General features: G+C 47.0%; 4 protein-coding genes across 5 annotated transcripts; 1 reads left to right on the top strand and 3 right to left on the bottom strand.

Annotated features, from left to right (window-relative positions):
- Window positions 1–10295: 10295 nt before the first annotated feature.
- On the bottom strand, window positions 10296–10848 carry LOC117147917. Its single transcript, XM_033315038.1, has one exon. It carries the CDS (start codon window positions 10846–10848, stop codon window positions 10501–10503), a length of 348 nt encoding a protein of 115 aa, XP_033170929.1. The 3' UTR covers window positions 10296–10500.
- A 1675-nt stretch (window positions 10849–12523) lies between these two features.
- LOC117139843 (60S ribosomal protein L30) lies at window positions 12524–13517 on the top strand. 2 transcript variants are annotated; one of them, XM_033302493.1, is made up of 3 exons: window positions 12524–12591; window positions 12659–12847; window positions 13254–13506. In XM_033302493.1, the coding sequence occupies exons 2-3, from the start codon at window positions 12681–12683 to the stop codon at window positions 13420–13422; spliced, it is 336 nt and encodes a 111-aa protein (XP_033158384.1). In that variant the 5' UTR covers window positions 12524–12591; window positions 12659–12680; the 3' UTR covers window positions 13423–13506. The 2 variants fall into 2 exon arrangements, with proteins under 2 accessions (XP_033158384.1, XP_033158392.1); XM_033302501.1 differs by lacking the exons at window positions 12524–12591; window positions 12659–12847 and adding an exon at window positions 12920–13075 and having other exon boundaries at window positions 13254–13517.
- A 56-nt stretch (window positions 13518–13573) lies between these two features.
- On the bottom strand, window positions 13574–18456 carry LOC117139836 (probable multidrug resistance-associated protein lethal(2)03659). Its single transcript, XM_033302482.1, has 6 exons — window positions 18068–18456; window positions 17607–17861; window positions 17385–17538; window positions 15521–17319; window positions 13835–15461; window positions 13574–13779 (listed from the first exon to the last, which is right to left on the bottom strand). The coding sequence occupies exons 1-6, from the start codon at window positions 18133–18135 to the stop codon at window positions 13759–13761; spliced, it is 3924 nt and encodes a 1307-aa protein (XP_033158373.1). The 5' UTR covers window positions 18136–18456; the 3' UTR covers window positions 13574–13758.
- Window positions 18457–18856: 400 nt separating this feature from the next.
- LOC117139859 (probable multidrug resistance-associated protein lethal(2)03659) lies at window positions 18857–23877 on the bottom strand. The gene is made up of 9 exons (XM_033302514.1): window positions 23801–23877; window positions 23648–23733; window positions 23265–23573; window positions 22987–23195; window positions 21353–22932; window positions 20819–21288; window positions 20494–20759; window positions 19502–20431; window positions 18857–19443 (listed from the first exon to the last, which is right to left on the bottom strand). Exons 1-9 carry the CDS (start codon window positions 23875–23877, stop codon window positions 19399–19401), a joined length of 3972 nt encoding a protein of 1323 aa, XP_033158405.1. The 3' UTR covers window positions 18857–19398.
- Window positions 23878–25706: the final 1829 nt, after the last annotated feature.

Below are 25706 nucleotides of genomic sequence, written 5' to 3'. Positions count from 1 at the left end.
CTGAAGAATACCACTTCCGACACCTTTGTCGGCTGCGCAAAGGGATGGCCACAATATGGCAGCGACTATGGGTAGCGGGGGGCACAAGGGGCGCAAACAGAGCACGGAGCAGTGGTGTGAAAAAAATTGAAATTTGCGTGAGTGCTCCAACTGCGGCACTGGATAGGATGGTGGCACGGGCAGTGTACAGCATGGTATGGCATAGCCTGGCATGGCATGGCTTGGTTTGGTTTTGGCATGGAAGCTCGACAGCCGGGCATCCTGGCATCCTGGCAGCATGGCGCTTGGCTGCCTTCCAATTCCCAATCCCCCCGTGGGTGTGTCTGTGTGGGCGGGCATCGTTTGCACTTCAATGCTAATGTTGGCTTGGCAGCGACGTCTGTCGTCGACATTTTCCAAGCCGAGAGTATGGCGGATACGAGGGATTGGGGGCCGACGAAAGGCGGTGTGGTGGAGCGGGGGTGAGGGGCGCGGGCCATGGCCAGGACGCGTGTCGCTTGTTCGTTTTGGGCATTTTTGGGATTGCCAATGGCAGTGGTGTAAGCTGGACTTGATCAACGGGGTCTTTGCCAGAGACATATATCATGGGTTCATGAAGATTTCGTTCCATTTCATTTTATTAAAAAAGGCATGCTATGTTTTTATTGTAGATGTGCAAGAAATCGTATAGCACAGTATATATAATATATTAAAATCCTATTAACCGATATTGATTAAATACTAATTTATAGCCAAGATATGAACGCTGATCTAAATGATCTGTAATGTATTGGATTATAGATAATACTATCCTATGTTTTTATGAAGTGTATGCCTTTTGATTTCCGGACATGATAATGAACGCGTTTCAATTCCGTTCCGATAGGTTTTCAAGATCCTTGTTAGAGGAATTCTTCGGGGGATTTCTTTCACAGACGCGCTCCACTCGGCTGGACTTTCGAGTGAGTCGTGTGTCCTTTGCTTTTCAACGGCAACAATGGGCGCTCTGCAGGTTTGGCCCTCGAATGTAGGCAACACTTTTTTGTTTTCCTCTGCCATCCTTTAAACAAAATTGCTGCAAGCCGCCTGGCTGGCAAACGTTGCATGCAAAAGGTCCGCATCGAAATGGGAGAAGTGCGACCAATTTTGTCGACTTAATCCCTAATGACAGCAACTAACTCACAGTGCACAAGTTTGGGACAACAAAATCAGACCAAGCACAAAAGCACACAACAGCCCCAACCAAAAAGCCTGGCTGCAAAATTAAAGTTTAAAAAAGGTTGCCTACCATTTTTTATTTGTTCAGCGCTGACGGCAAGTGCCAAAAGTTTCCCCCGAAGCACAGTGGTCATTTGACGAAAAGAACTTGGGAGAATTGCTATTAATTGAGCCACTAATCGAACGCACTTAAAACGATCATTTTTATAAAGTAAACAAAAAGAAAATGAAAATATGATGGAAGAAAATATTCATTTGCAAGGAAAGTTAACTAAACCATTTTTATTTTTAGGTATATTGGGGGTATACATTGAACTTAAATGTTATTCCTATCTTCTCCTAAAACTAAACTTACTAGTATAAAATGCTTTAATCGTTGTCGTTAAAAAGGCATTTCTACCTCCTTCTAGGTATAATCAGCACTTTTACATATTCAGTTGGATATCGCAGAGCCCTTTAATTGCTTTACTGCCATACCACTGTATGAGTAATTTCGAGTGTGTGGGCGTGTGGGTTTTAAATGCCGTCGAGTTTTCCGAGTGTTTGTGTTGCTTCGGCGGCGCCCTTTTGCGCGTCAATGACTTGCTTCTGCTGCTGCTTTTGCTTTTCCTATGCTGCCTCCGGCTGCCACATGTCAAGCCCAAGCCCCAGCCCACCTACCGGATGACCCACGAGCCCTGCCCCGTCCACTTTGCTCCACCACCCGTCGGGCACACCGCATTTCGCACACAACTTTTGCCGCATTAAATTTGACGCAAAAAGCACGCGCGCTGGCGGCGTCAAAAAAAAGAAAGGAAAACTGGGAAGGGGGAGGCGAGAAAACGAATGAGCGAATATAAACGAGCAGCAGCGCCGGCAACAACAACAAGGTCTGAGCTCGGACCCGCCGCCGTCTAAAGTCGTTGTCTGACACCCCCAACCACAGGCCCACTTCCTGACCCACCACGCCCCCTCATCAGGCGTCAGGCATCACCCACCAGCTACCACTCACCACTCGCCACTTACCACCCACCAGGCACCACGCCCGCCGACTGCCGGCAAACAAGCGTGACCTGCCACGCAGCAGAACGACTTTGACGCACAGAAGTTGCACTTCGAGAAATTGAATAGAATTGGGAAAATTACTAGGTAAGTAACGAAAGGCTTAATTCTAACTTAGCATGGTCCTCCGAGCCAGATTCTTGTGAATACTAGATAACCAACGATAAGTTTTATTTACCCCTTTACATAGCATGGTCCTTCGAACCGGATACTTCTGAACTAGAAGACGGTGTATATCGTATTACCTATTCACAACAATCGCTACTAGATAACCAATGAAAGTTTTCTTTACTCTTATTGATTATGTAACTCAGCATGGTCCTTCGAACCGGATACTTCTGAACTAGAAGACGGTGTGGTTCTTATAATCTGTAAAAGGACTAGATAACTTGGCATGGTCCTTCAAGACGGATGCTGGTATTGAATAATATGAAATACCTCAGAAAAGAGAAATTTTCAACTGCATTTGACATCGGAAATACACTTTTTTCAGTGCATCGCGTGGAGGGAATAAAGTGTGGAGCTCGCAGCTGTGGGATTCGAACTCGGTCTCCAGCTCGGGCGCCAGAGCCAATAGTCAGTCATCAAGGCTGTTTGCGGTCTGCTTTTCGGGGCGCTGTCTGGCTGTATGTGGATCTGGATTATACATCTATACACGTACACATATTCGTGTGGGAATAAACACCCGTGTAACTGTGAAAGTGTGTCCCCTTGTGTGGGCATTTGTACGGCGCAAAAGGAAAGAAATGAATCGAAAAAAGGCAACAACCAGCAGCCAAAAAAAAAAAAAAAAGGTTCGACTGACGACCGTCAGAAATATTTTATGGTTTCGCTTTTGGCACCTCGCTCTGCACCTCGACTTTCCATATTGATTTGCCACTTTTAGCGCAGTTTTCAGAAAACCGCTTTGCCACAAGAATGGCATTCATAGAAACGATGGAGGCGCCACCATCCAGCGGTAATTGCGAAATAATTGCTGAGACGTTGGAAAAGCTGTCTCCCCACGCGACTCCCGCTCCGCCAACTTTTCCGTGCGGGGCGTGGCGGCGTCTTTAAGTTGTTGACTTCGAGTTCAAACACAAATCCGCAAACATTCGTGCCGGCTCCCCCAGACCTTCCCCCTTCCAGCTCCCCTCTGGCCATTAATTGGTGGCGTGTTAGGAAGTTAAGCTCCTGCTGCCGCTCCTCTGCTTCACTGAGTCCTGTCATTACCCCGGAGCTAGATGTCGGAGCGTAGCAAGTAATACGTTGGCAAATACCCATACCCCCGGCCACATGCCAGGACTGCGGGAGCACCCTCATCCATCCACATCCGCCCACCACCCCCCACTCAGATGGAGGCAAGCTAAGTGTACATTCAGCTGTCTGTCGCTGACGCCACTTAAATACATGCGCATACAAGGAACAACAAAAATCCTGCTACAGTGGCGCAAAAGGGAAGGAGTTTTCTAAAAAAAAAAGGACGAGTTCTGCGTTCAATAGAAAATCAGAGGGGTACTACTATGCATTTCAAGAGATATGCATTTCCTGGAACCTAAAATCTAAAACGATTTCTGAAGAACTTTTCAACAGCTCTTCGCACTAAACGAAACTAGCCTCATTATAACACAAATAAGAATGAATATTTTTTAATAATTTTAATATAATTTAGTATTAAACTCTAAAAGCAGATAAAAGGCAGTTCCAAAAATGTCAAACAGAAATGTATTACCTAGTAATTTACTAGGCAACATACATACATACATATATATCAATAAACGCACAAACATTCGAATTACACATCCTTTATACTGTCGGCATGGACTACCAATCATTGATTACAATCAGTGGGTGTTTAACCAATGGATTCGCCGGCGTAAAGGTCCCCAAAAAGCTCCCATCCTTCCCTCTTCTGCTTGTCTGGGGCATCAAAGTGAAATATTTAGCTTAATGAAGCAACGACGGCGTTTCCTGCCTCGGCCAATTTAGTGTGAGTGTGTAATTCTTTAGCTATTATGGCTGCCCGGCAACCGACTGCCATAGTCATCTCATTCCATCCCCATCCCCATCACCATCCCCATCCCACCCAGCAATTTCCCCACTCCTGCCCACTTATTTCTTCACCTTCAGCCTTGGAGTCGCGCCACCTGTGACAGACGACGGGTGGTGGGTTCTCCCCCTTGGGCATAAAAAGTTACGCACGGACCCGCCGGATTACCTCGTGATCCTTAGGCAACCGTCGTGGTCGTTGCTTTCAACGTTTATCTCGGCTGAGGTGGTGGCGGCAATCAGAGTCGCCCAAACACTCAGACACACACACCGACACACGCGAACAGGGGGAGCCTGCTACCCACCATCGTTTCCGCAACACTGCTCCACCGCTTTGGCAACAAAATGTCCCACAATTACCACTGAGGCCACATCCACATCCACATTCACAGCCACCTCTAACGAAGCCGACGATGATTCCTATGACAATTTTCTATAGCTGGCAAGTGGCAACTGCTCAACGACTCACCACGGATGCCCCTGGACCCCCAACTGACAATCAGACATTGCCACCGCCACTCTCGTTTGGGGCAGCGAGTCGCCACTGTCCGTGTCCGTGCCCGTGTCGGTGTCCTGGTCCTTGTCCGTTTCCATGTCCTTGTCCGTCCGTCTGTCCGTTTGTCGGCGACCCCTTCGCCGGCCAATCCCTTCTCCGGGCCGTTATCATGTCTCGGGTTTCAAAGTTTTCTCATGTTGCCAAGCTCTACGGGCCAAAGGGATCGCGGGGGTAAGCGCCGGAGGGACCCAGCAGACGGTCGCACGTAACGGATGGATGGGCGGACGTGGAGGACCACACCATGGCAATCGCATTCGCACTAACACACACACTCGCTCGCTTACACTAACACAATCGCACCACAGGAGTGGCATTGCGGCTAAAAAGCCATACTCCGTCGGTCCCTGCCCGGCAAAAGCAGAAGGCTTCAGGGCAACCAGAATGGAGAACCATCCACGGCACAGCGCAGGCATGGAATGCCTAAATACACCAGACTTCCACAATGTAACCATCAAGGGGGTTTGGCATTGTTGAATACCCTAAGACAAATAGCAGGTGAAAAAATATATATTATATATAATACGATCATCCTAAGCAGCAGAGTATAACTTTATTAAGGACTTTAATTTAAGGAAAGTTAATTTATTTTAAAAATTTGTGTCAATATTTTAGATCTCAGTTAACACTTATAGTAAAGAAATCCATATAACTTTAAGGCATACATTTATGTATTATTTATATTAAGAGCTCAACTAATTTAGTTTTTACGACCTAGTGACCTTGATTTTATAATATAGATAAATAGAACGCAGTAGAATGCAGTTTCGTTTTGTTGGGATTTCAAAAACATGTTCCGATTCTGGATGCTAGAAGGTCTGCCTAGAGTTTTGATCCCAAGATCTGCGCAGCAAACGCGCTTAGCAGAGATTTTTGGGGCAACCATGTGTGTAATTATATGTACATAGACAATAAGTGGCTAAAGTAGTTCTGACCGACTAATCGACCCGAGATTCTCCCCGATAATGGGTAAGTGAACATCCACACTCCAGACGACACTTGCCAAGCGCCCTGCAAATGGGGAGCCTCTGCTGCTGAAGCTCTCCACCATCCATGTCGCCGCAGAACAGCACAAAGGCCACACAGCCACCCACTTAGCACCACCACACTCCACCACCCACCACCCACGGCCACAACAATAGGGCGTAAGCCCAGACTCGACCTCCGTCTGTGTGGGGTTGGGGTGAGATTGGGTTTGCTGAGGAGGGGGTATCTATGTGCGAAATCAGCCAACTCAGAAGGCAAAAGGAAAGGCAAGCTGCCGCCGCCTGTTCGTCTGGCTTCCGCTCGGAGTTGCCTGCAATTATTCCGTTAGTGTTGGGTGGGTTACCCAACAAAATCCCACCAAGCCACCCAAAGGGGCACCCGGGCAAACAAGCGCCCACAATGTGCGCCCAATCCCCTGGAAAAGGCGCGTCCGCATCGCTCGTTACTCACACCAACAAGTGCAGCTGCTGCTGTTATCCTTGGGGGCCCAAAGTCGTCCTGTTGCCGCTGCCGTTGCTGTTTTTGTCGACACTTTTTTCACGGCTTGCTCGCTTGGCTGCTCTTTCGTGCGTTGCCACTGCCAGGAGTCCCATTCCGAGTCCAACCAGTTCCGTGCCCCCGCCTCGCCTCGCCCCGAGAAACTCGCAACCTGCCAAACCAAACCAACCGCATCGCCGCCCCCGCCCGCGGCTCCTGCTGCTTGTTTTCCTTCTGGGGGCTCCTCCTCATTCCCGTCCTTTTTGGCCTGAAAATCAAAACACACGTCTCGGCGTGCGGCGCACATCTGCATGGAATTTCTAAAGTACGTGCCACGGACAGAGCGGACAGAACGGACGGAACGGACAGAGCGGACACAGGCAGCCAACGAACGAGCGCCATCGTCCTGGCCCGATGCCATCGCAATGCCACAGCCGGCAGCTCTGGCGTGGTGCTCCAACCTCGTCATGCGTTCGGTGTCCTTCCTCCGCTGCGCTGTGGCACATTCATGGATTACATAGCTAACCGTACCAGGAGCAGCCATTCCTATTCCGCCGTCGTCGCCTGTCTGTTTGTATGTATTTGGCGGCATGGCGGCGAGAGCGTGAACCGAAACATGCAGAACCTTTAGTGAAAAGACGCACTGAGCGAAATGTTTTGCGAATTAAGAATTGAAAAATCGAGTAAATATTATTTATATTATTTCGAAAAAGGGGACAAGATAGAGATATATTAGTAGAGATATAGTAATTACAATTCTTCTAATGCTGTTTTCTAGGTAAAAGGTATATAAAACTCATAATAAATCTCATAGCATTATCCTGGAACTCATATACAAGTTTTGAGAATTTTCCAAAATGTTTATTAGCATTTGAGCTTTCAGTGTTTATTCGGCACTGGCGGGAGCGCGCGTGCGGTGTTCAAGCTTGGCATTATAATTTCTTGCTCGGCACAGTGGCGGTGGCCCACGCACACACTTGCCAAATGGCACACAGACGGTCGCAGGAGCAGGATAAGGCTGGCAAACAGGCACACACAGGGCGCACATTTTAACACTCTCGACAATAAACAGCATGTCACTTAGCTCAAACTTCAAAAGTGCGCCAGTCTGTGCACAGGACTTGGGCTTCGGCAGGACTTGAAAGAGGGGCGAGCGAAACGAAGCAGCAGGACGGGGGGCTGAAGCTGGATCAGGGGCAGGAGTCATCGCCGCAGTCACCGACATCGTTATGCGAATGCCGCCAGCAGGCTTCCGTGCCGTGCCAAACTTTTTTATTTGTCATCCTCGTTCGTTCGCTCGACAACAAGACGCGGCGACAGCGCGAAGTTTCCACCAGGAAGACGGTTGGGGCGCCCACTGATGGGCGATAATAAACAGGCCCAGACCAGACCACACCCACACAGACCAACCCACCCACTGAATCCCACCCACTTGGGCAGACCGGCCAAGGCGCAACGGCATGAAAAAGGCGCTGGCTGAAGTGTGTCTCCTGGTCCTCGAGAGCATCGTCGTCGTCGTCAGGAACAGGCGCTTGTTGATATTGCCTCCCAGTGTGGCATTAATTGGGGCTACTCCACTTGGATAAAGCCATACCTGCTGGAGCTCCCATCGGGATATGATTATAACCAAAAAGCCAGCAACAAATAAGTCGGACGGGATAATTCGAGAAAGGTGATTTTTCAAATGGGCTGCCATCATGATAAGTTTTACGTCTTATAGATCTATTTAATAGTTTTCTAGTCTTATAAGTTAAAAAACAGAGAAGTTAGATTTCGATTCATTAATAATTTATATAAAAGAATAAGTTGGGAGCCCAAACAATTTACTTTTTAAATCTTCGAAGGCTCGAAATTTCCATAATAATCATTGAATTTGGAATGAACATTTCATAGCTGGAAGAAGTATTCTTCCCTAGCAAAGAATTCTGTCTGTACTTAAGATTTAAGAAGGAATATAGGCAGATCTTGTGAGAATTAAACTTAGACAGTATTATGAGATTGTAAAAACATAAGCCATAGAAAAGGTTTATAAGCTATATTCAAAATTTTGCAAAATGTCATTCAGCTTTTAAGCAAACTAAGCAAAATATGGTGCACAGGAATCTGGTTGATTCATTGGTACAGCATCTTCTGCCAAACGGAATATTCCGACTTGTAAAATTTCGTGGGTTTATATAACCTGCACACTTTAGAAGCTCTGAGTCCAAAAATAAGTCAATTTGGCCCACTGTACGTGTAAGCGGTTTGATTGTCATGGCAATTCGAAAGCATTTGTCGGTCGCTCCTCCAGCCCCCCCACACATCGCCCACATCCCCCACATTTGGACGGAGGCAACTCGACGCAGACACAGAATTCCACATCGCAGCGAAGTCCTGGCAAATACCATTCACAGTCCCCGCCCGCTCCCCATCCGGTGAGCCAGTAGAGCAGCAACATCGCCAACGACGGAGGACAACAGCAAGGGGGGAATGGCAGAGGCATGGCAGCAACATCAGCCACTTGCCACATTTGGCTTTCTGCCAGGACCAGACTCCAGGACTCGAGCGGTGGGCGGGGCACTCGTGCGGGGTGGGTGTGGCAGCCCGACGGCAACAACAAGTACGTTCCACACAGCAGCAGTAACGACTGTGCCAGCAGCAGGAGCAGCAACTAAAAATGCGACGTGCGAGATTATCGTGTCGCTTGTTGGTCGTCCCCGTCCATAGTCCGTAGTCCTTCGACCCTCGTCTCTCTTGCTTCATCCTTCGCCCCTAATACGTAGTCCGTACTCCCAGTGGCAGTGCCACACACACTCACACAAACTGTACGGCTGTTGGTATTTCTGTGGCTGCGCACAAGCTCCCCTGCCACTGCCACTGCCACTCCGGCTATCCTGGCACCCCGAGTCCTGTCCACCACCGCTTCGCCCCTTCGCCGGCGACACCATCACCATCAGGCGGCACAACTTGCTGCCGCTGACGGAGGCAACTGCTGACTGCTACTTATGGCGCTGATGATGGCACAATGACAACAACAGCGCAAGCAGAATAACGCCTGCGGACTGGGTGATACCTATGTATATAATCAAGGGGAACATGCAGTCTATACGGTTCCAGTTGCATAAACATGTCTATCTAATAAATTAGCACTTTTCCTAGGCGATTTATATGCCGAAAAGATCCCATTCATATTTCAAACTTAGCAATCATGGATGCCCATATGCCCAACAAAATACCCAGTAGTCGAGCTCAGTCAGAAAGCATGCAGCGTGCGCACGCGAGGATAACGACTCGACTCAACTCGACTCGACTCCGCTCGACTCGAGGACGAGGACGACAACCAGCTCGACAGAGTGTGCGTGGGCGGGACGAGCGAGTGGGAGGAGGTCATGCCATGATGTGGACAAGGATGTGGATGTGGTGTGGGTGGGTGTGGGAGAGGGAGTGGGAGTGGGTGAACTGTGTGCGACTAATTGGGTGAGAGAATGTGGGTGCTTAAATTGGTTTCGTGCTTTCGTGTGACGCGTGCGGAGGCGTGTAAAGCCCGGCGTGTTGCTGTGTAAGTGTGCTGGGGCTGAGGGTGTGTGCGTGCCCACGAGTGTGTGTAAGTGTGCAGGCGACAGGCTGCTCTGCGGGTCCTCCAGACCCGACCCCCCATCCCCCTCACCACCTTATTTCTTGCTGTTGGCATGAATGCTTGATGGCGTGACGGCAGCCGGTTGTTGCCAGCAATCGAAACGAACTCGGGGGAAGCATGGGTTCCTTTCCTCCTTTCCCTGCAGTCCGAATCCAGAAATACCCAATCCCAGCTGGGCCAAGTGGTAAAGCTACGAGGATCACTTACAACCATATACCACTAGGTTTTCAAATTCAAACCATATATTCCGGGTTTGTAGCTAATATATCAAAGTATAATTTACGCATATTGCCAAACCATAATCATAATATATGTGTAGTAATATTACTTACTGATACTTAAAACAATTTGGAGGCGCATAACCTTCGACCCCAGCCTACTGGACTCCCAATGAGGGTACGCAAACACAATTTACCCCGCCTGTATGTGGATTTTATTTTTGCGTGCTCTTCCAGCACAGCAATGCCCCGGCTCACAATTTCAGCTCTGTGCTTTGGATTTGTGAGATCGTCCGTGCAAGGACTTCTCTCAGCCAGGACATCAGGACGTGGCCGTTACCCGCTGGCGCAGCTTGTTACGACCCCTACTGGACTCGAATCCGTTAGAGCGCCGAGGCTCTCCGCGAGGCGACACTGCTCCTTCGGGATTCGTCGAGCATACGGTTGTCCTGGATCAGAATGATCGTGTGCTCGTTCTCGGTGGCCACCATCGTCTCCTGGCGGCGGGTGCGCAGCCGCACGTAACTCAGCTCGTCCCCGTTCTCCAAATCCTGCACCATGGAGCGTGCCAGGGTCACCAGTGGCCTCATCCGATCGGCGTATATGCGGGCCACATTCGCCGGCAAATTGGTCCGCACCGGAACTCCATTGCCATCGATCAGGATTGCCCCCGTCACGCCTGGCAGCTGAACCAGCCGATCGAAGGTCATCTGCACAGTGTTTGACGCCATGGCTTCCAAGAGCGGAAGTAGATCCCTATTTGGGTGAACTATAGGGCAGGGGGCTGTATTTGTAGGTCTGGATGTGGGTGACTTAAAGCAAACACACAGATATTTCGATCTCTGTTTCAAAGATGTGAGTTATTGAACTTATTATTCAATATATAAGTTATCAACTAGATAAGAAACAAATATTAGATGTTATTAGTTAGTCAAAACTAAGTTACATTTACATATAACTATAACTATATTTTGCTATCAAGCAAATGTTTCAAAATACAGACTGAACCTTATGGATAATAAAATATAAAATCCTAATCCTGCCTTAAACTTGATGTCCTGCTAATGCTCCATATCACGTAAGTTACCACAGGGAGATGATTTGAGTCAATCCTGTAATTGAGTCTTTTACTATATGTGGGGGACCAGTAGCCACGCAGATCGATGGGCATTTCGCCACTTTATTTCGCAGCGACTTGGACTTGCTTTCGCGGGGGAAGTTCAGAGCTCCCCCGTGGCTATTGGCAAGGACATCCCAGCATCCCAGCAGACAAGCATCCAAACATCCAGCCAGCCGGCTAGTGAAAGAATTTCCGGACTCCATGTCAAAGGTTGGATCTTATTTGTGCTGCAGCACGCGTCGCCAGGGGAATGGAAATGATGGGACAGTGGAGGTGGAGGAAGTAACGACCCAGACGAGGCGCCACCACCCACGGTGGTGCAGGCGGCAATCATTCCTGGCAGCATGCGGCCACGTAAATGGCGTTGAATTACAGCCCGACAATCGAAGCGTTGAAGTCCCGAACTGAAAAGTTCACTCCTGTCCGTCCGGCAGCGGCAGCGGCAGCAGCAGCAGTCTGTGCATCATTCATAAGGCAGCCCAGGCCACAGATTGTCTGGAAGCGAGTCGAGTGCGCACGCACGCAACGAGCCGATGATGATGAGCTCAGGACTCCCAAACAGGCAACTTTATGACTGTGGGCCATGGGTCGGCATTGGGTTGTGGTGTCGTCACGTGCCGGTCGCCGTCTGCGACTGACTCTGACTCCGGGTGCGGATGTGGATGTGGATGCGGGTGCTCCGTGCCGCCCTCTTCGGAGCTCCCTAATCCACGTTGTATAATTCATTTGGCGTTGCCGACCCGTTCGCCGTGCGGAACTATTTATTCAATAATTCGACGTAAAAGCTTGACACGGCAAGCCGGGGTTGTGTGCCGTCAACTGGCTCTCTTCCAAACACGCAGCTGGGTATACCTTAATGCCCACACCAACTGTCCAGTGTTTTAAGCTCTATCACAAATAGATTTTAAATAAAACAAATGCTTTAGTTCCACACTTTGTGTGCTTGGCCAACATTTAAACGTTCAAAAAGCTTAAGTTTAGAATCATTTTAAGATTGTTGGCATTGCATATGTTTCGCATCAATAAACTCCATGCCATCTAATTTTAGCTTAGATTATTGCTCGACGCATTAAACAATTTCAAAAAATTTAAATTCACGTTGGCAACTACAAATATTCGAAGTCGAAAACCGCGTTGCCAATCGTCATAGCTTTGGAGGTTGTACTGGCTAGTAGATAGGTTCGGTGCGTGTCCACGCTAATTGTGGATTGTGTACCCGCTAATTGGTATTTTAACCCTATTAGTATTATTTAGTGGTATTTTCTCGCATCGCCGCGTCGGTCACACCAACACAAGCATGCTACCCATTTCCGGCTGTTCTTCCTCTTTCTTTTGCCATTGTCAGCCGACGAAGGTGGGTGTTTTATTTTTTCATCTGGCTCCACAGTATTACTTGACTAACTAATTTATATCGCCTACAGTGCTTTAACCCAAACTATTATCATGGTGGCCGTTAAGAAACAAAAGAAGGCTCTGGAGAGCACCAACGCCCGTCTGGCGCTGGTGATGAAGTCCGGCAAATACTGCCTGGGCTACAAGCAGACCTTGAAGACCCTGCGCCAGGGCAAGGCCAAACTGGTGCTCATCGCCAGCAACACGCCCGCCCTGAGGTGAGATGCCCATGCGTCTGCTGCTAAGCAGTAGTTTTCCACTGCGCCCAAGTGACCACGTTTTTGATGGAACCATATGGAGTCTGCCCTTAAAGCTGACTGAGAAGTATGATTCCGAGTAGTGGAGCAGTGCAATCAATCAATCTCAAGCTTCGGTTCGACTGGTTCGCTTAAGTCTGCGGCGCCTCCAAATGGTTCCTCCAACAACGGGCATGCACATCACTTGGGGTAAGAAGCCGGCATATGTACATAGCTTTAGTCTACTGCCCATAATGATGATTCTATTGATTCCGAATGCCTTGACGAATCCTTTTTATACTAGAGACTCTTTCTGACGCTCGAACCAATGGTTCATCTGTTCCAAGCGCCTTTATTCCGGTACTAACATGTGCTCTTCCCATTGCAGGAAGTCCGAGATCGAGTACTACGCCATGCTGGCCAAGACTGAAGTCCAGCACTACAGCGGCACCAACATCGAGCTGGGCACCGCCTGCGGTAAATACTTCCGCGTGTGCACCCTGTCCATCACCGATCCTGGAGATTCGGACATCATCCGCTCGCTGGAGACGGCCTAAACATTTATTTTTAATCGAACAAGACGACACAATAAAGTTTTGTATGAGCAGAGATAAAGTTTAAAATAAAAACACTATTATTTTTGGTAAATTCAGTAGGAACAATGTTGGGATTAATTATTAACATTTCATCATCAAAAGATTTGGCACGTGATTCTTGTTGTTTAAGTAGCATTTTATTTAAAAGAACACATTGTCATTTTGCTTTACTGTCTTAAGTACCAATGTTTTGTATTTTATAAAACTGAATCTACGACCACGAAATTCCATATCCATTACAATTCGGCCCAATGTACATCACGTAGACAAACACATTAATCTGGTAAAATATTGGCTTCAAATGTGGTTTTGTTTGGCCTAAAAAAGAAGGAAAAGTTAGTTTTTCAATACAATTTTCGACTTAAGTACTTACATTCTCTGCAACTTTCAGTAGATGATCAAAGCTGGCCTTTCCCGTCTGCATAACCATTCCACGGAATACTTGAGCCTCTGACGCGGTCAACAGCTCATATGGAGAACCGAACTCGACGACGTGACCAGCATCCATCACCAAGACTTTGTCGGAGTCCATGATGGTGTTTAGACGATGGGCTATCGTAAGTACTGTACAGTCCTTGAATTTGTTTCGAATGGTGGCCTGAATCAGAGCGTCCGTCTGGGGATCCACATTGGCCGTTGCCTCGTCCATAACCAGGATTCTATTCTCGCGCAGAATGGCCCTTGCCAAGCAGACCAACTGGCGTTGGCCTACGCTAAAGTTGGTCCCGCCCTCAGATATGATGCTCTGCAGACCCGAAGGCAATTCCGAAATTTCCTCCTTGAGGTGGACGTCCTCGAGGGCCTTCCAAAGCTTATCATCGGGATATTGCTCGAAGGGATCCAAGTTGTATCGCATTGTGCCGGAGAACAGAACGGGTTCCTGTGGAATAATGGAGATCTTGCTACGTAAATCGTGCAGACCCATATCATTTGTGTCTAGACTGTCGATGAGTATTGCTCCATCGTTGTAGGATAGTCTGAAAAGTGCATTGATAAGGGAGGACTTTCCCGCACCCGTGCGTCCTACGATGCCCACTTTCTCCATGGGCTGTATCGTGAAGCTCAGTCCCTTCAGCACGCAAGGCGCATTGGGATCGGGCTCATATCTCAGGCTCAAATCCTTGGTCACCAGTTTTCCTTCTTTGGGCCAACTCTTTGGAGGTTGCTTATCCGCAGGCGAATTAAAATCCCCTTCAGGCTCCAGATCTTTGTACTCCAAGACTCGCTCCACTGAGGTCATTGCGTTCTCCAGCTCCGCGGACTGACGCATGCCCCACTGCACCATTCCTGTCATACCCAGTGCTTGGGTAATTGCCAGGCCTATCTGGCCAGCATTGTGCAGAGGAGGATTGAAGAAGTTGTGCAGTATCACCGATATCACGTACGCCAAACAGAAAAGATCCAGGTAGTAGCCGAAGGCACGACTGGTAGAAACAAAGGTGTAGTAGCCGGAGCTGTGCAGATCCTGGTAGTTGTCGTACTGGCCGATCAGAGTTTGCTGGGCCCCCATTGCCCGGATTGTGGGAAGTCCAACCAGAGTAGCACTGAAGTGCGAGTACATCGGCGACCGAGCCACGGCCTCCAGGCGTTTCACATCTCTCGACGTCTTCAGGTAAAAATCGCGCCAGTAGTAAAATGCTAATACCATTGCAAAGGTGTTGATCAAGTACCACGGGTTGGTCACGCACAGCACGCAGATGATGCCCGTCAGGGTGAGGAAGATCTGTATGCAGTCCAACATGACGGCGGGCATCACCTCATCAACCTGACCCAGATCATTGGCGAATCGATTAAGGATCCGGCCGGAGGGATTGGTGTGGAAAAAGTACAAAGCCGTGCGAGACAAGCCCTGAAACATGGTGTTGTGCAGCTCAGTGGAGGAGTGCATGGTGATGTTAAAGAAAAGCAGCGTTCGGAGCAAAGCACAAATGACCAGGCCCACATTAATGGCAGTGAAGTAGTAGATATCCAGCGTTGACGAAGAAGCGGTGTTCTTAACCCTAATCAAAACGAGTTCCATTAAGATATATAAATATTTTCAGATTTCTCAATCACTTACCAGTAGGAAAGAAAATAATCCCCGCCCGACCCCAGAAGCTGAGTGCCAATACACAGCAATATCAGCACAGCGAAAACCAAGACACCACAGCCTGCGCCAAAGTATTTCTGGTACATGGACAGTCCAATTTGACCACCACTGCGGGACTCCTGCACCGCCACCGCACTGGGCTTTGGTTTCTCCTTTTCCGCCATGGATTCTAACGAGGATGAGCTTCCATTGGAACTTTTAGTGCTTAAAGCGCTACTCTGGCGGGAAAGGTTCGGCGGCGTTATGATCTCATCCCCTCCGCCGCTGTTCTGTGTACTTTCCACTAAGAGCTGGGCAAAGTCCTGCCCGCTCTTGAGCATCTCTTCGTAGGTTCCGCACGCCGAGACGTGACCCTTGTCCATGATAACAATTAGATCGGCGTCCTCCAGAAACTGCAACTGATGGGTGACAAGTATCACCAGCTGTTTGCCCAGGAAGCCGCGCATGCATTCATCGAACAGGTGCCTACCCACATGAGTGTCCACTGCGCTGAGAGGATCGTCCAAAAGGTATACATCCGCCCTGCGGTAAACAGCTCTTGCCAAACATATTCTCGCTCGCTGACCACCGGACAGTGAAGCTCCGCGTTCGCCCACGATGGTTCCATCCCCGTGCAACAACTCCAAGTCCCGCTCCAGGGCACACCGCTTGAGCACATTTCGATAGCGCTGCTTGTCCATGGGCAAGCCAAACAGAATGTTGTCGCGAACCGATGCATTGAAAAGCCATGGCTCCTGGGAGGCGTAGGAATACTTGCCCGAGACTTGTACCGATCCAGATTCAGGCGGCAGCTCTCCTAGGATAGCCTGAATGAGGCTTGATTTGCCCGATCCCACGGGTCCAATCACAGCTACCAATTGGCCGCGCCGCAGCGACATGTTGACGTTGTTTAAGACAGGATCGTGTTGCTCCTGGCTCCAGCGTGCTCTCAAGGCTTTAATTTCCACTAAGGTATCTGGTTCCTTGCCAATGCCAACGGGATAAGACCTCTTTTCCACTTCTTTCAGTAAATGTTGTTCCTCTTCTGCTTTTTCGTCTCTTCGCTCCGACATATCAATTACATTTGCCTCCTCCCGCATCATAAAATTAGTTATACGACGCATTGAGACCAAGAGTTCAGCAAACTGCGACATTCCACTCGGAAAGAACTTGCTCACAGTACGCCTCAGGATGTTGTAGAAGGCGGTGACGCAGAAGGCGCGCTCTGCCGTCAGTTCGCCTCCGCCCAGGACGAATCCCAGAAGGCTCACAAAGATGGCTATGCGACCCAGGGTTATCTCGAATGAGAGCAGGATGCCGCGCAAGAGGTTCATCTGGCGAATGGAGCTCATCTCGCTGCGCCGCATCTGCCCTATCAGTTTACCGAATGGACGCTCCCAGGTGTACATCTTGATAACCTGGATGCCCGAGATGATTTCGTTCATCATGCGCACTCGCTGATCCGTCCGGAGTGCCGTCTGCAGGCGCAGCTTTGAGGTTACGCGGCTTAAGTAGGTTTGCAGTGGTAGATAGAGTACTAGGATGCTGATTCCGTAGAAGGAAGCCATTCCGATCTGTTCGTACAGGAAGTAGGAGGCGATCAGCAGCTCCAATGGCCCCAGCCACAGGAAGTGGAAATGGATAAGACATCGATCGAAGCGGTTAAGATCGTTGGAGAGCAAGTTAACCACCTGTCCAGTTGTGGTGCCTCCTAGCGAAGTGCGACTGAGCCGCAGGGCCTTTCGGTATATAGCGCTACTTACTGCCACCCGCATCTTCATGGCCAAGTGCTGCAAGAATTAAGAGGGAACAGAAATAGATTCAAGTTGACTTAGTATTAAGCTAATGAACTTACCATCATTCCCATCATGTATGGGTGGGTGAGAAGAACGCTGGCCAAGATGCAGGCTATAAGGAGCAAGGCGTAGATCTGGGCATTGTAGCTATGGCCGTTTCCATGCTCGCTGAACTCCGATATGAGTCCGGCCAGAAGAAGCGGCACAGTGGCCCTGTTATAAATCAAATTAATCCGAATAAATTATCAGTGACAGTGACTGATAAAGTCCACGACTCTTACCTGGTTCCCAGTTCCAAGGCGGCAATTGTTATACCGGACATAATGAGCCTCCAGCCGAAGACGCGGCCGATGACCCGCAGGACACTTGGTTTACGGCCGGACTCACCTTTTCGCCGCCACCGAGCCACCTCGTCCTCCCATACCTGGAAGAACTCATCGCCCAGGCTCTCCGCTCCATGCTCATCCAGCGTTTTGTACAGATCCGTGGGCTGGAGCGTCTGTTTGCGACCCTTGAACAGAATGGGCAGGGCAAAGCTGGAATAGGAGAGTAATTGTGTAAATTGATTTCGCCACGGGGGCTAGCTCTGAATTATGCTACGAACAATATGAGTATCCTATAACTGTTGACTTCGGATGTCACTTCTCAGCGGCAGTTGAAAGGCACATAAATAGGTGAGTACATATGTACCCATGTGCTCAAAGGAAACACTTCTTAGCGGTAGGATGAAACGTGAGCGTACCAGAACATGAGCGAGGATAGGATACCTGCCGACTCGCGGGGATTGGGTCGAAGTTTACTGGCCTGCATGGTTATGTAAATGTGCAGGCAATTTCACAAGTTCTCATAAACGAAAGACGCGGAATTTAGTTCTTATTCATCAGCAATTCATCACTCATAAGCGTGCAATATATGTAGGCGGCAGCATAACACGCGAATTTCATCAACTATCGACAGATGCTGGATCTCAATTTCGCAGTATGATAACAACTGACAACGGAAAACTTTCCACTCGGACGAATCGCAAAACACAACAAATCACTTGAGCCGTCCACGACGCCCCGCTTTTCCAATCATTCTGTCCAATGGTCGCGACTAGCAAGCGCTTCGATGCCAAATCAAACGCCCGTCGAGCGCAGAATCAGCTGTTCGACCGGCTGACGCAAGGGCCGTGCGTGTGTGTGTGCAAAAGCGCGCCGATTTAGATACACACACACACATGTATGTATGTTTACTTACATGGTCACTTCAGCCTTCAGAGCATTAGAGTGGACCACTCAAAGATAAGATATCCGCTTTCTAATTTATTTCCCATCCTATCGTAGCCCTTTTTACACTGTCCTGTACTATTGTAATTATTGTGTTGAAAGGAGAGGTACTGTAAGTCTGTACAATAAATTTATGAAAACTTTTAAATGTATTATATTTTTAATAACAACAAATACTATTTTTATTTTTTATATTAATGAAATTCATGTTTGCTAAATACAAATTTATAAAAAAAAATAAGTTGTAAGCTATACACCTTTTTTGAACATTAGGGTGGAGTTCGCACCGATATGACATTAGTCATGTAATAAAGTGTTATTACTTTTTTATTTATCTTTTTATGTATCGACCTCAATGTAGATATCGAATTCTACTATCTAGGAATTTTAATAATATAATATGACAACGGTTGCACCTTCCAGGTGTATCAGCAGTACATTTTTACCTATTCTCTTGAAGTTTAGTACAATAAACTATTTTCAATTTACAATGATGGGCTTTCTAAGCTCGCCCCACCACAAATGGAAATTCCGTAGATAACTTTTTCATCATATCACTCAATGAGGAAAACCTCATTAGTCTACAAGTACTTCTTTTGTACTTATCGCGCCTGTCAGCTGTGATAACACGTACTCATGTACACATCTAATCAAAATAATTTCTATAACATATTCTAATATTGCAGCTATGATCAAAACAATAGGGCTTTTAAATATATATAATGTGCAAAAAATCCATTTCGTAACTGAAAGTATGAAAACTTCAATGGGGAGATATTCAATATTCATTAGCAATTTCGGCTCGTCAAGAGGGAAGCATGAGGCTGGGTTTTTCAGATTTTTCAAATTCCTAAAATTTTAGGATTTTATAAATATATATGAATTTGATTACAGATGCGTACTCTTACCCGTTGAGAAATCTTCAGGAGAGTGTCGTATGTGGCCTGACCCGTCTGCTTGACCAAGTCTTGGAAGACATTAGTATCATCGGCCGTTAGGAGCTCATAGGGCGTCCCGAATTCCACAGCTCTTCCGGCATCCATCACCAGTACACGGTCCGAGTCCATGATGGTGTGCAATCTATGGGCTACGGTAAGGACGGTGCACTCCCTGAACTTGTTTCGAATGGTGGCTTGGATCAGAGCGTCCGTCTGGGGATCCACATTGGCCGTCGCCTCATCCATCACAAGTATTCTGTTGTCCCGCAGAATAGCCCGTGCCAGGCAGACCAATTGGCGCTGGCCCACGCTAAAGTTGGAGCCACCCTCGGTGATTTTGGTCTCCAGGCCAGTAGCCACACTGGCCACCACATCCTTGAGTTCCACCTCCTCCAGCGCGCACCACAGCCTTTCATCGCTATACTCATCGAAGGGATCCAAGTTGTATCGCACTGTGCCGGAGAACAGAACTGGTTCCTGAGGTATGATTGAGATCTTGCTGCGCAGGTCATGCAGACCCATATCATTGGTATCTTTATCGTCTATGCGCACAGATCCATCGTTGTAGGACAGGCGGAATAGAGCGTTAATTAGCGAGGATTTGCCGGCTCCGGTTCGTCCCACGATGCCAACCTTTTCTTTGGGCTTTATTACAAAACTGAGGGACTTCAGAACGCTTTCCGATTTCAGATACGGCTCGTAACGCAGACTCAGCTCTTCAAATTCTATTTTTCCTTGCTCTGGCCAAGATTCATGGGGTCTTTCGTCAGCCGGGGCTTCCAGTGGTCCCTCTGGCTCTATTTCCTCGTATTCAATCATCCGCTCCACGGAAATCATTGTGTTTTCCAACTCTGCCGACTCGCGGACAGTCCACTGAACCGTGCCAGTCAAGCCCATGGCCTTGAATATAAGTAAATTATATTAGAAATCAGACATATGTGAATGTTCTTCCGATCGTATACCTGTGTTATAGCCAGGCCAACATCGGCTGCACTAGATGGTGGAAAGATGAAGAAGGCAAGCGTGACCATCGCTACATAGAGCACGCAGAATATATCCACCCAATAGGCGAAGGATCGCGAGGTGCTAATGAACATGTAGGAGGCTGAACTGTGCATATCTTGGTAGCCATCGAACTCCGCCTCCAGAATGCTTTCGGCCCGAAATGCACGAATGGTGGAAAGGCCAGTAAGAGAAGCAGCGAAATGTGAGTAAACCGGAGATCGAGCTGTCAAAGGTAAAGAAAGTTGTAGCCAAGTGGTAATTAGTTAGTTAATAAGCACTTACTACTGGCCTCCAGGCGTTTAACATCCAGCGAAGTTCTGAGATAAAAGGAGCGCAGATAGTATATGACTACTCCAAAAGCCAGTGCGGGTATGAGAAAGAGGGGATTGACAATGGATATGACAATAATGTTGCCGCTAATCAGGAGAAAGTCTTGGATGACGGTCATCATTATGGTGGGCAGCATCTCATCCACTTGACCCATGTCTTTGGAGAAACGATTAAGAATACCTCCCGCAGGGTTCTTGTTGAAAAAGTACATGGAAGCTCTGGAGATCCCTCGAAACATTGAGTTATGTAACTGGGTAGAGGCCCTCATTGCCAAGTTGAAGAACAGAAAGGATCGTGTTATGGTCACAATAATGGATAGCACTGTTATCAACATAAATATGTACGCAGCGTGCACTTCGAAGTCCGCATCCTTAGCATCTGTTGTGTAGTTATGAGCTACCGTGTTCTCATTTCTTGAGACCCTAAAAGCATAGGGATTTAGAATTTTAAATGATTTCGAAAGTGACAAAGTAAACAACTCCTTACCAAGGGGATAGAAAGTAATCTCCAAGAGAGGCTAGTCCTTGGGAGCACACGAAAAAGGTCATTACCACTGAAAAGGAGAGGAATCCGCCTCCTGCCCTGAAATAATCGATGTACACTCCTAAGCCGTTGCGACCCAGTTGCTGCCGCTCAAGGTTAATCTTTTGTTCCTCCTCTAAATTCTCTGGACAGGATTCCGCATGGGAGACCACTGATTTCACACTGCTGCGCCGTTGGTCCGTGATACTGGAGGTTCTCGATCGGTCCTCCGACGCCTCCTTGTGATTGACAGGATCATCCAGTGCGATGCCAAAGTCTACACCCGATTTGTGAAGCGAATCATACGTTCCCACAGCCTTCACCTTGCCCTTCTCCATGATCACAATCTGGTCGGCCTGCTGAAGGAACTGCAGTTGATGGGTGACCAGGATGACAATTTTATCGCGCAGATGACCACGCAAGCACTCTTCGAAGAGACGACGGGCCACGCCGGAGTCCACGGCACTCAGAGGATCATCCAGCAGATAGATGGACGCATCCCGGTAAACAGATCTTGCCAAGCTGATTCTCGCCTTTTGGCCCCCAGAGAGCGAGGCTCCGCGATCTCCCAATATGGTTTTATCCTTCAAGGTAAGTAGCTCAAAGTCTCGTTCCAACGCGCACTTCCTCACCACCAAATCATATCGCAGGCGATCCATTGGCTGGCCAAAAAGAATATTCTGACGCACGGTGCCGGAGAAAAGCCACGGCTCTTGGGAGGCATATGACATCGATCCAGTAACCTCGAGCTCTCCAGACTCGGCACGCAGTTCACCCAAAATGGCTTGTATCAGACTGGATTTTCCGGAGCCGGTGTGACCCACAATGGCGACCAATGTACCAGCGTGGACCTGCAGATTCACCCCACTTAGCGTGTAATCGGGTGAGTTCGTGGTCCACTTGGCTTTTAGTTCACTTATGGATACGCAATCTTCCGAATGGTGTGGAGGCTTCTCGGGAGCACGCATTGGTGTGGGCGTCACTAAGAGTTTTTCGCTAGCCTCCTGATGAACTTGCTCAGCCCCGTTGGAAACTACCTTCTCATCCGGCGCCACTACCTCTCCGGATAGCAAAAACTTTTGAACCCGCTTGATGGACACGATGGTTTCTGCAGTTTGCGTTATGCCCACTGAAAAATATGTTGTCATGTTGGTGCGTACAACATTGTAATAGGCTGTGATGAGAAAGGCCTTTTCCGCTGTAAGGAACCTGCCCAGTAGCACAAATCCTACCAAACTTAGGAATATGGATACTGGAGTCAGGAATCTGTTGAAGGACAAAAGGAGGCTTTTCGCATAGGCCACGTGACGGATGCCGCTGATCTCCTTGAGGCGGGCATGGGCAACCATTTTCTCAAACGGCAGCTCCCAAGCGTACATTTTAATCACATGGATGCCAGCGATGATCTCAGTCATTATCCGCATCCGTTTGTCCGTCCGGATAGCTGTCTTCAGTCGCAGCCCAGAGATCTTTTTGCCCAAATACATTTGAAGGGGTATGAAGAGCAGTATGAAGGTCATACCGAACACGGCAGCGATTCCAATCTATGAAACAAATATAGGTTTTTATATATCCCATATGAATTTCTCGGAACCCACCTCTTGGTACATCAAATAGGTCACTACTAGCGTTTGCAGTGGGGCCAACCAAAGATATTGGGTAAACTGAATAAAGGTGTCCATTCTGCCAAGGTCATTGGAAATTAAATTGATTATATGTCCGGTAGAAATTTCACCCAGTTCTGTTTTGGTCAATCGAAGGCATTTCCGGTAGATCATGCTGCTCACACCCACTCGAATCTTAAGGCCTGCAGTTTACGGATTAGACAACTAATTTACAAAACGCTTTGAGCAACATCAATAAGTAGGGAACACACCCAGGTGAGTCACGGCGAATGAGTACGGGTTCATAATGATCACTTTGAGAGCAGAGCCCAAAATCACTCCGCCCGCGTAGGCATATGCCAATCCATTGGATGTTGGGCTAGGATTGGAAAAGCTAGATATAAGCTTCATGAGAAACAGGGGCTGCACCGTGAGTGTAACCTCCAGGCAAAAGAGAACCACTCCGAGGAAGACGAAGTACCGGCCAAATACACGAAGGAGGACTCTGAGCAAACTGGCGTTTTTCTTGTAGGTCTCCAGTTCTTTCGCCCACGAAGAGCTTACTTTGTTGCCGAGCGACTCTTTGCATAAAACAGAGATATGAGGATGTACAAAATTATGATAATATTATTATATAATCACCAAAAACACTTACCGGCCCTATGCTCTTTCAAGGCCCTGTAAAGGTCCTTTGTACCCAATGTGACCTTATTCCCCTTAATAAAAGTGGGAATGGTATACCTGAATTATTTTAAAAAAATTGCGCTACTTAAAAAAATGTGGACTTTACACGTTTGCACTATCTTACCAAAAGGTTAACGCAGAAAAAATATTTGACCGTTCTCGAGGATTCTCGGGGAGATCTTCATTCTTAAAGGACTCCATTATACAAGCCGGCTATGATTACTAGTTATGTTTCGCTACATAATAAACATGATGCAAGTGAAATATATTCAAATTAATGATTTTTTAATCAGTTATTAATTAGCCATTAAGCGGAATGTCTAAAATAGAACAGAATGCGATTGTCGAGCTCCCCGACTATCACATACCTGTTACTCAGGTAACATTAATTACCCACGCCTTTACGTCACTGGCACTTTAAAATCTTGAACTAATAAGAATTTCTACTATAATATAATGACCAGCAATTTTTGGTCTTCTGCAAAGAAGTCGTTACCAAGCATCTAAAGCTTTTTGTAATTTGTGGGCGTAGGTTTCCGAGATCTCGGCGCTTATATGGACAGACATAGTCGTATCGAATGATCAAGAATATTAATACTTTCTAGACTTGAAATCACTTGCACTTCTACCTATAACATGCTTTCCAACGAACTAATTTATTAAATCCTGATTCCAGAAATAAACAGCAATACGTCCGCGCACAGAAAAGATCTTTAAGGTACTGAGTGTGTGCAACATGATTGGCTCTCGGTGCCAAATTCGCCGCAGATTACCCAGATTAGATTTCGGTTATAATTTTTGAAGATAATGACTTTATGTTGAATACCAGTCTGGTTCACAAACACCTTAAATGATATGCTCTAAAGATATAAAACTATGTACTTACTATTTGTACTTTGTTTTATTAAATCATTTGTCTAGACTTAAACCTTAAGAATATTTTGATAGGATTTAATAACAAAAAACACCGGCATGTGCAGAATACAAGAAGACGCCTAAATACAATTAATAATAATCATTTTTCTTAAGACACTCAGAGAAAAATTAACTCTCGATATGAAATCACAACGAACGATTTAAAATCTTAAAAGCGAACACATAAGATCAAGAACGAGTAACTAAGTACCGAAATTATGAGATTGAGAACGAACGATCTCACATAAACGAAAGTCTAATTGTTTATATATTATTTCCCAGAAAATTGGACAATAAAGCTATATATAATTGTACCGGCTCATCGTAGAGTATAAGGGTTAAAAACTATGAAACTAGGAATTCAATTCTGTATTTCACTATCTGAGTCAATCTGGGTATCTGATAGAAATTGCGTTCTTTCTTGTTAGATCAAGTTACGTTATTTTTTATCAAAGGAACTATAGTCAATCCATAAACAAATGGAAAGCTTGTTTTACCTGTAAAAACTGGAAGTTGAGATTATTCATGCAGCTTTTGGAGACGCCAAACATTTTATTTTTATACCCTTGCAAATGGTATATTGATTTCATTCAGAAGCTTTAACCTTATATAAATTATATATGTTCGTGTTTAGTATCAACAGTATAGACGATACAGCCATTTGTCTTCGTTCTATTTCAGCTAGTATACTATGTAGGTGGGACCACTATATCATATTGCTGTCATAGGGAAAATCGAAAAAGAATGGAAACTAAATAAATATTTATGTACAATAGGTATACAACAGTTTTTGACCACATATAATAATATAATCATAATGTATATGTATGCATGTATGTATATTATTACAGCAGGGGCAAACGGAAGCTAGCTTCCTTTCTTGTTTTAATTGAAATACTTACTTATTATTATAATTGTGTGCAATTACCCGCCGACTAGATCGGAAGCAGGAAGTTGCTGTTGGTTCGTTTAAGAACGTTGGCAGCATGGGTTAATTTTTCAACTTTCGCAAAAGCTCCGAAGTAAATGCAGGCCTGTGGTAACTATCATGGCATGTGAACAGCGTTGTACACACACACACTCGCACATTCACACCTGGACATTGAAGTTATCAG

This window comes from Drosophila mauritiana, chromosome 2L (genome assembly GCF_004382145.1).
Source record: "Drosophila mauritiana strain mau12 chromosome 2L, ASM438214v1, whole genome shotgun sequence".
In the NCBI taxonomy this organism is placed as follows: Eukaryota; Metazoa; Arthropoda; class Insecta; order Diptera; family Drosophilidae; genus Drosophila; species Drosophila mauritiana.
This window is presented reverse-complemented; position numbering and strand designations above follow the sequence as displayed.

Bases quoted from the DNA above. Each gene is read 5' to 3' on its own strand.
- LOC117147917 (XM_033315038.1), bottom strand. From the start codon at position 10,848: ATGGCGTCAAACACTGTGCAGATGACCTTCGATCGGCTGGTTCAGCTG.
- LOC117139843 (XM_033302493.1), top strand. From the start codon at position 12,681: ATGGTGGCCGTTAAGAAACAAAAGAAGGCTCTGGAGAGCACCAACGCC. The intron at 12,848-13,253 runs GTGAGATGCCCA...TTCCCATTGCAG, and splicing joins AGCAACACGCCCGCCCTGAG to GAAGTCCGAGATCGAGTACT.
- LOC117139836 (XM_033302482.1), bottom strand. From the start codon at position 18,135: ATGCAGGCCAGTAAACTTCGACCCAATCCCCGCGAGTCGGCAGGTATC. The intron at 17,539-17,606 runs GTAAGAGTCGTG...GATTTATAACAG, and splicing joins GCCTTGGAACTGGGAACCAG to GGCCACTGTGCCGCTTCTTC. The intron at 13,780-13,834 runs GTAAGTACTTAA...CTTCTTTTTTAG, and splicing joins TACTGAAAGTTGCAGAGAAT to GCCAAACAAAACCACATTTG.
- LOC117139859 (XM_033302514.1), bottom strand. From the start codon at position 23,877: ATGGAGTCCTTTAAGAATGAAGATCTCCCCGAGAATCCTCGAGAACGG. The intron at 23,734-23,800 runs GTAAGATAGTGC...AAAATAATTCAG, and splicing joins TTTTCTGCGTTAACCTTTTG to GTATACCATTCCCACTTTTA. The intron at 20,760-20,818 runs GTAAGTGCTTAT...TACCTTTGACAG, and splicing joins TAAACGCCTGGAGGCCAGTA to CTCGATCTCCGGTTTACTCA.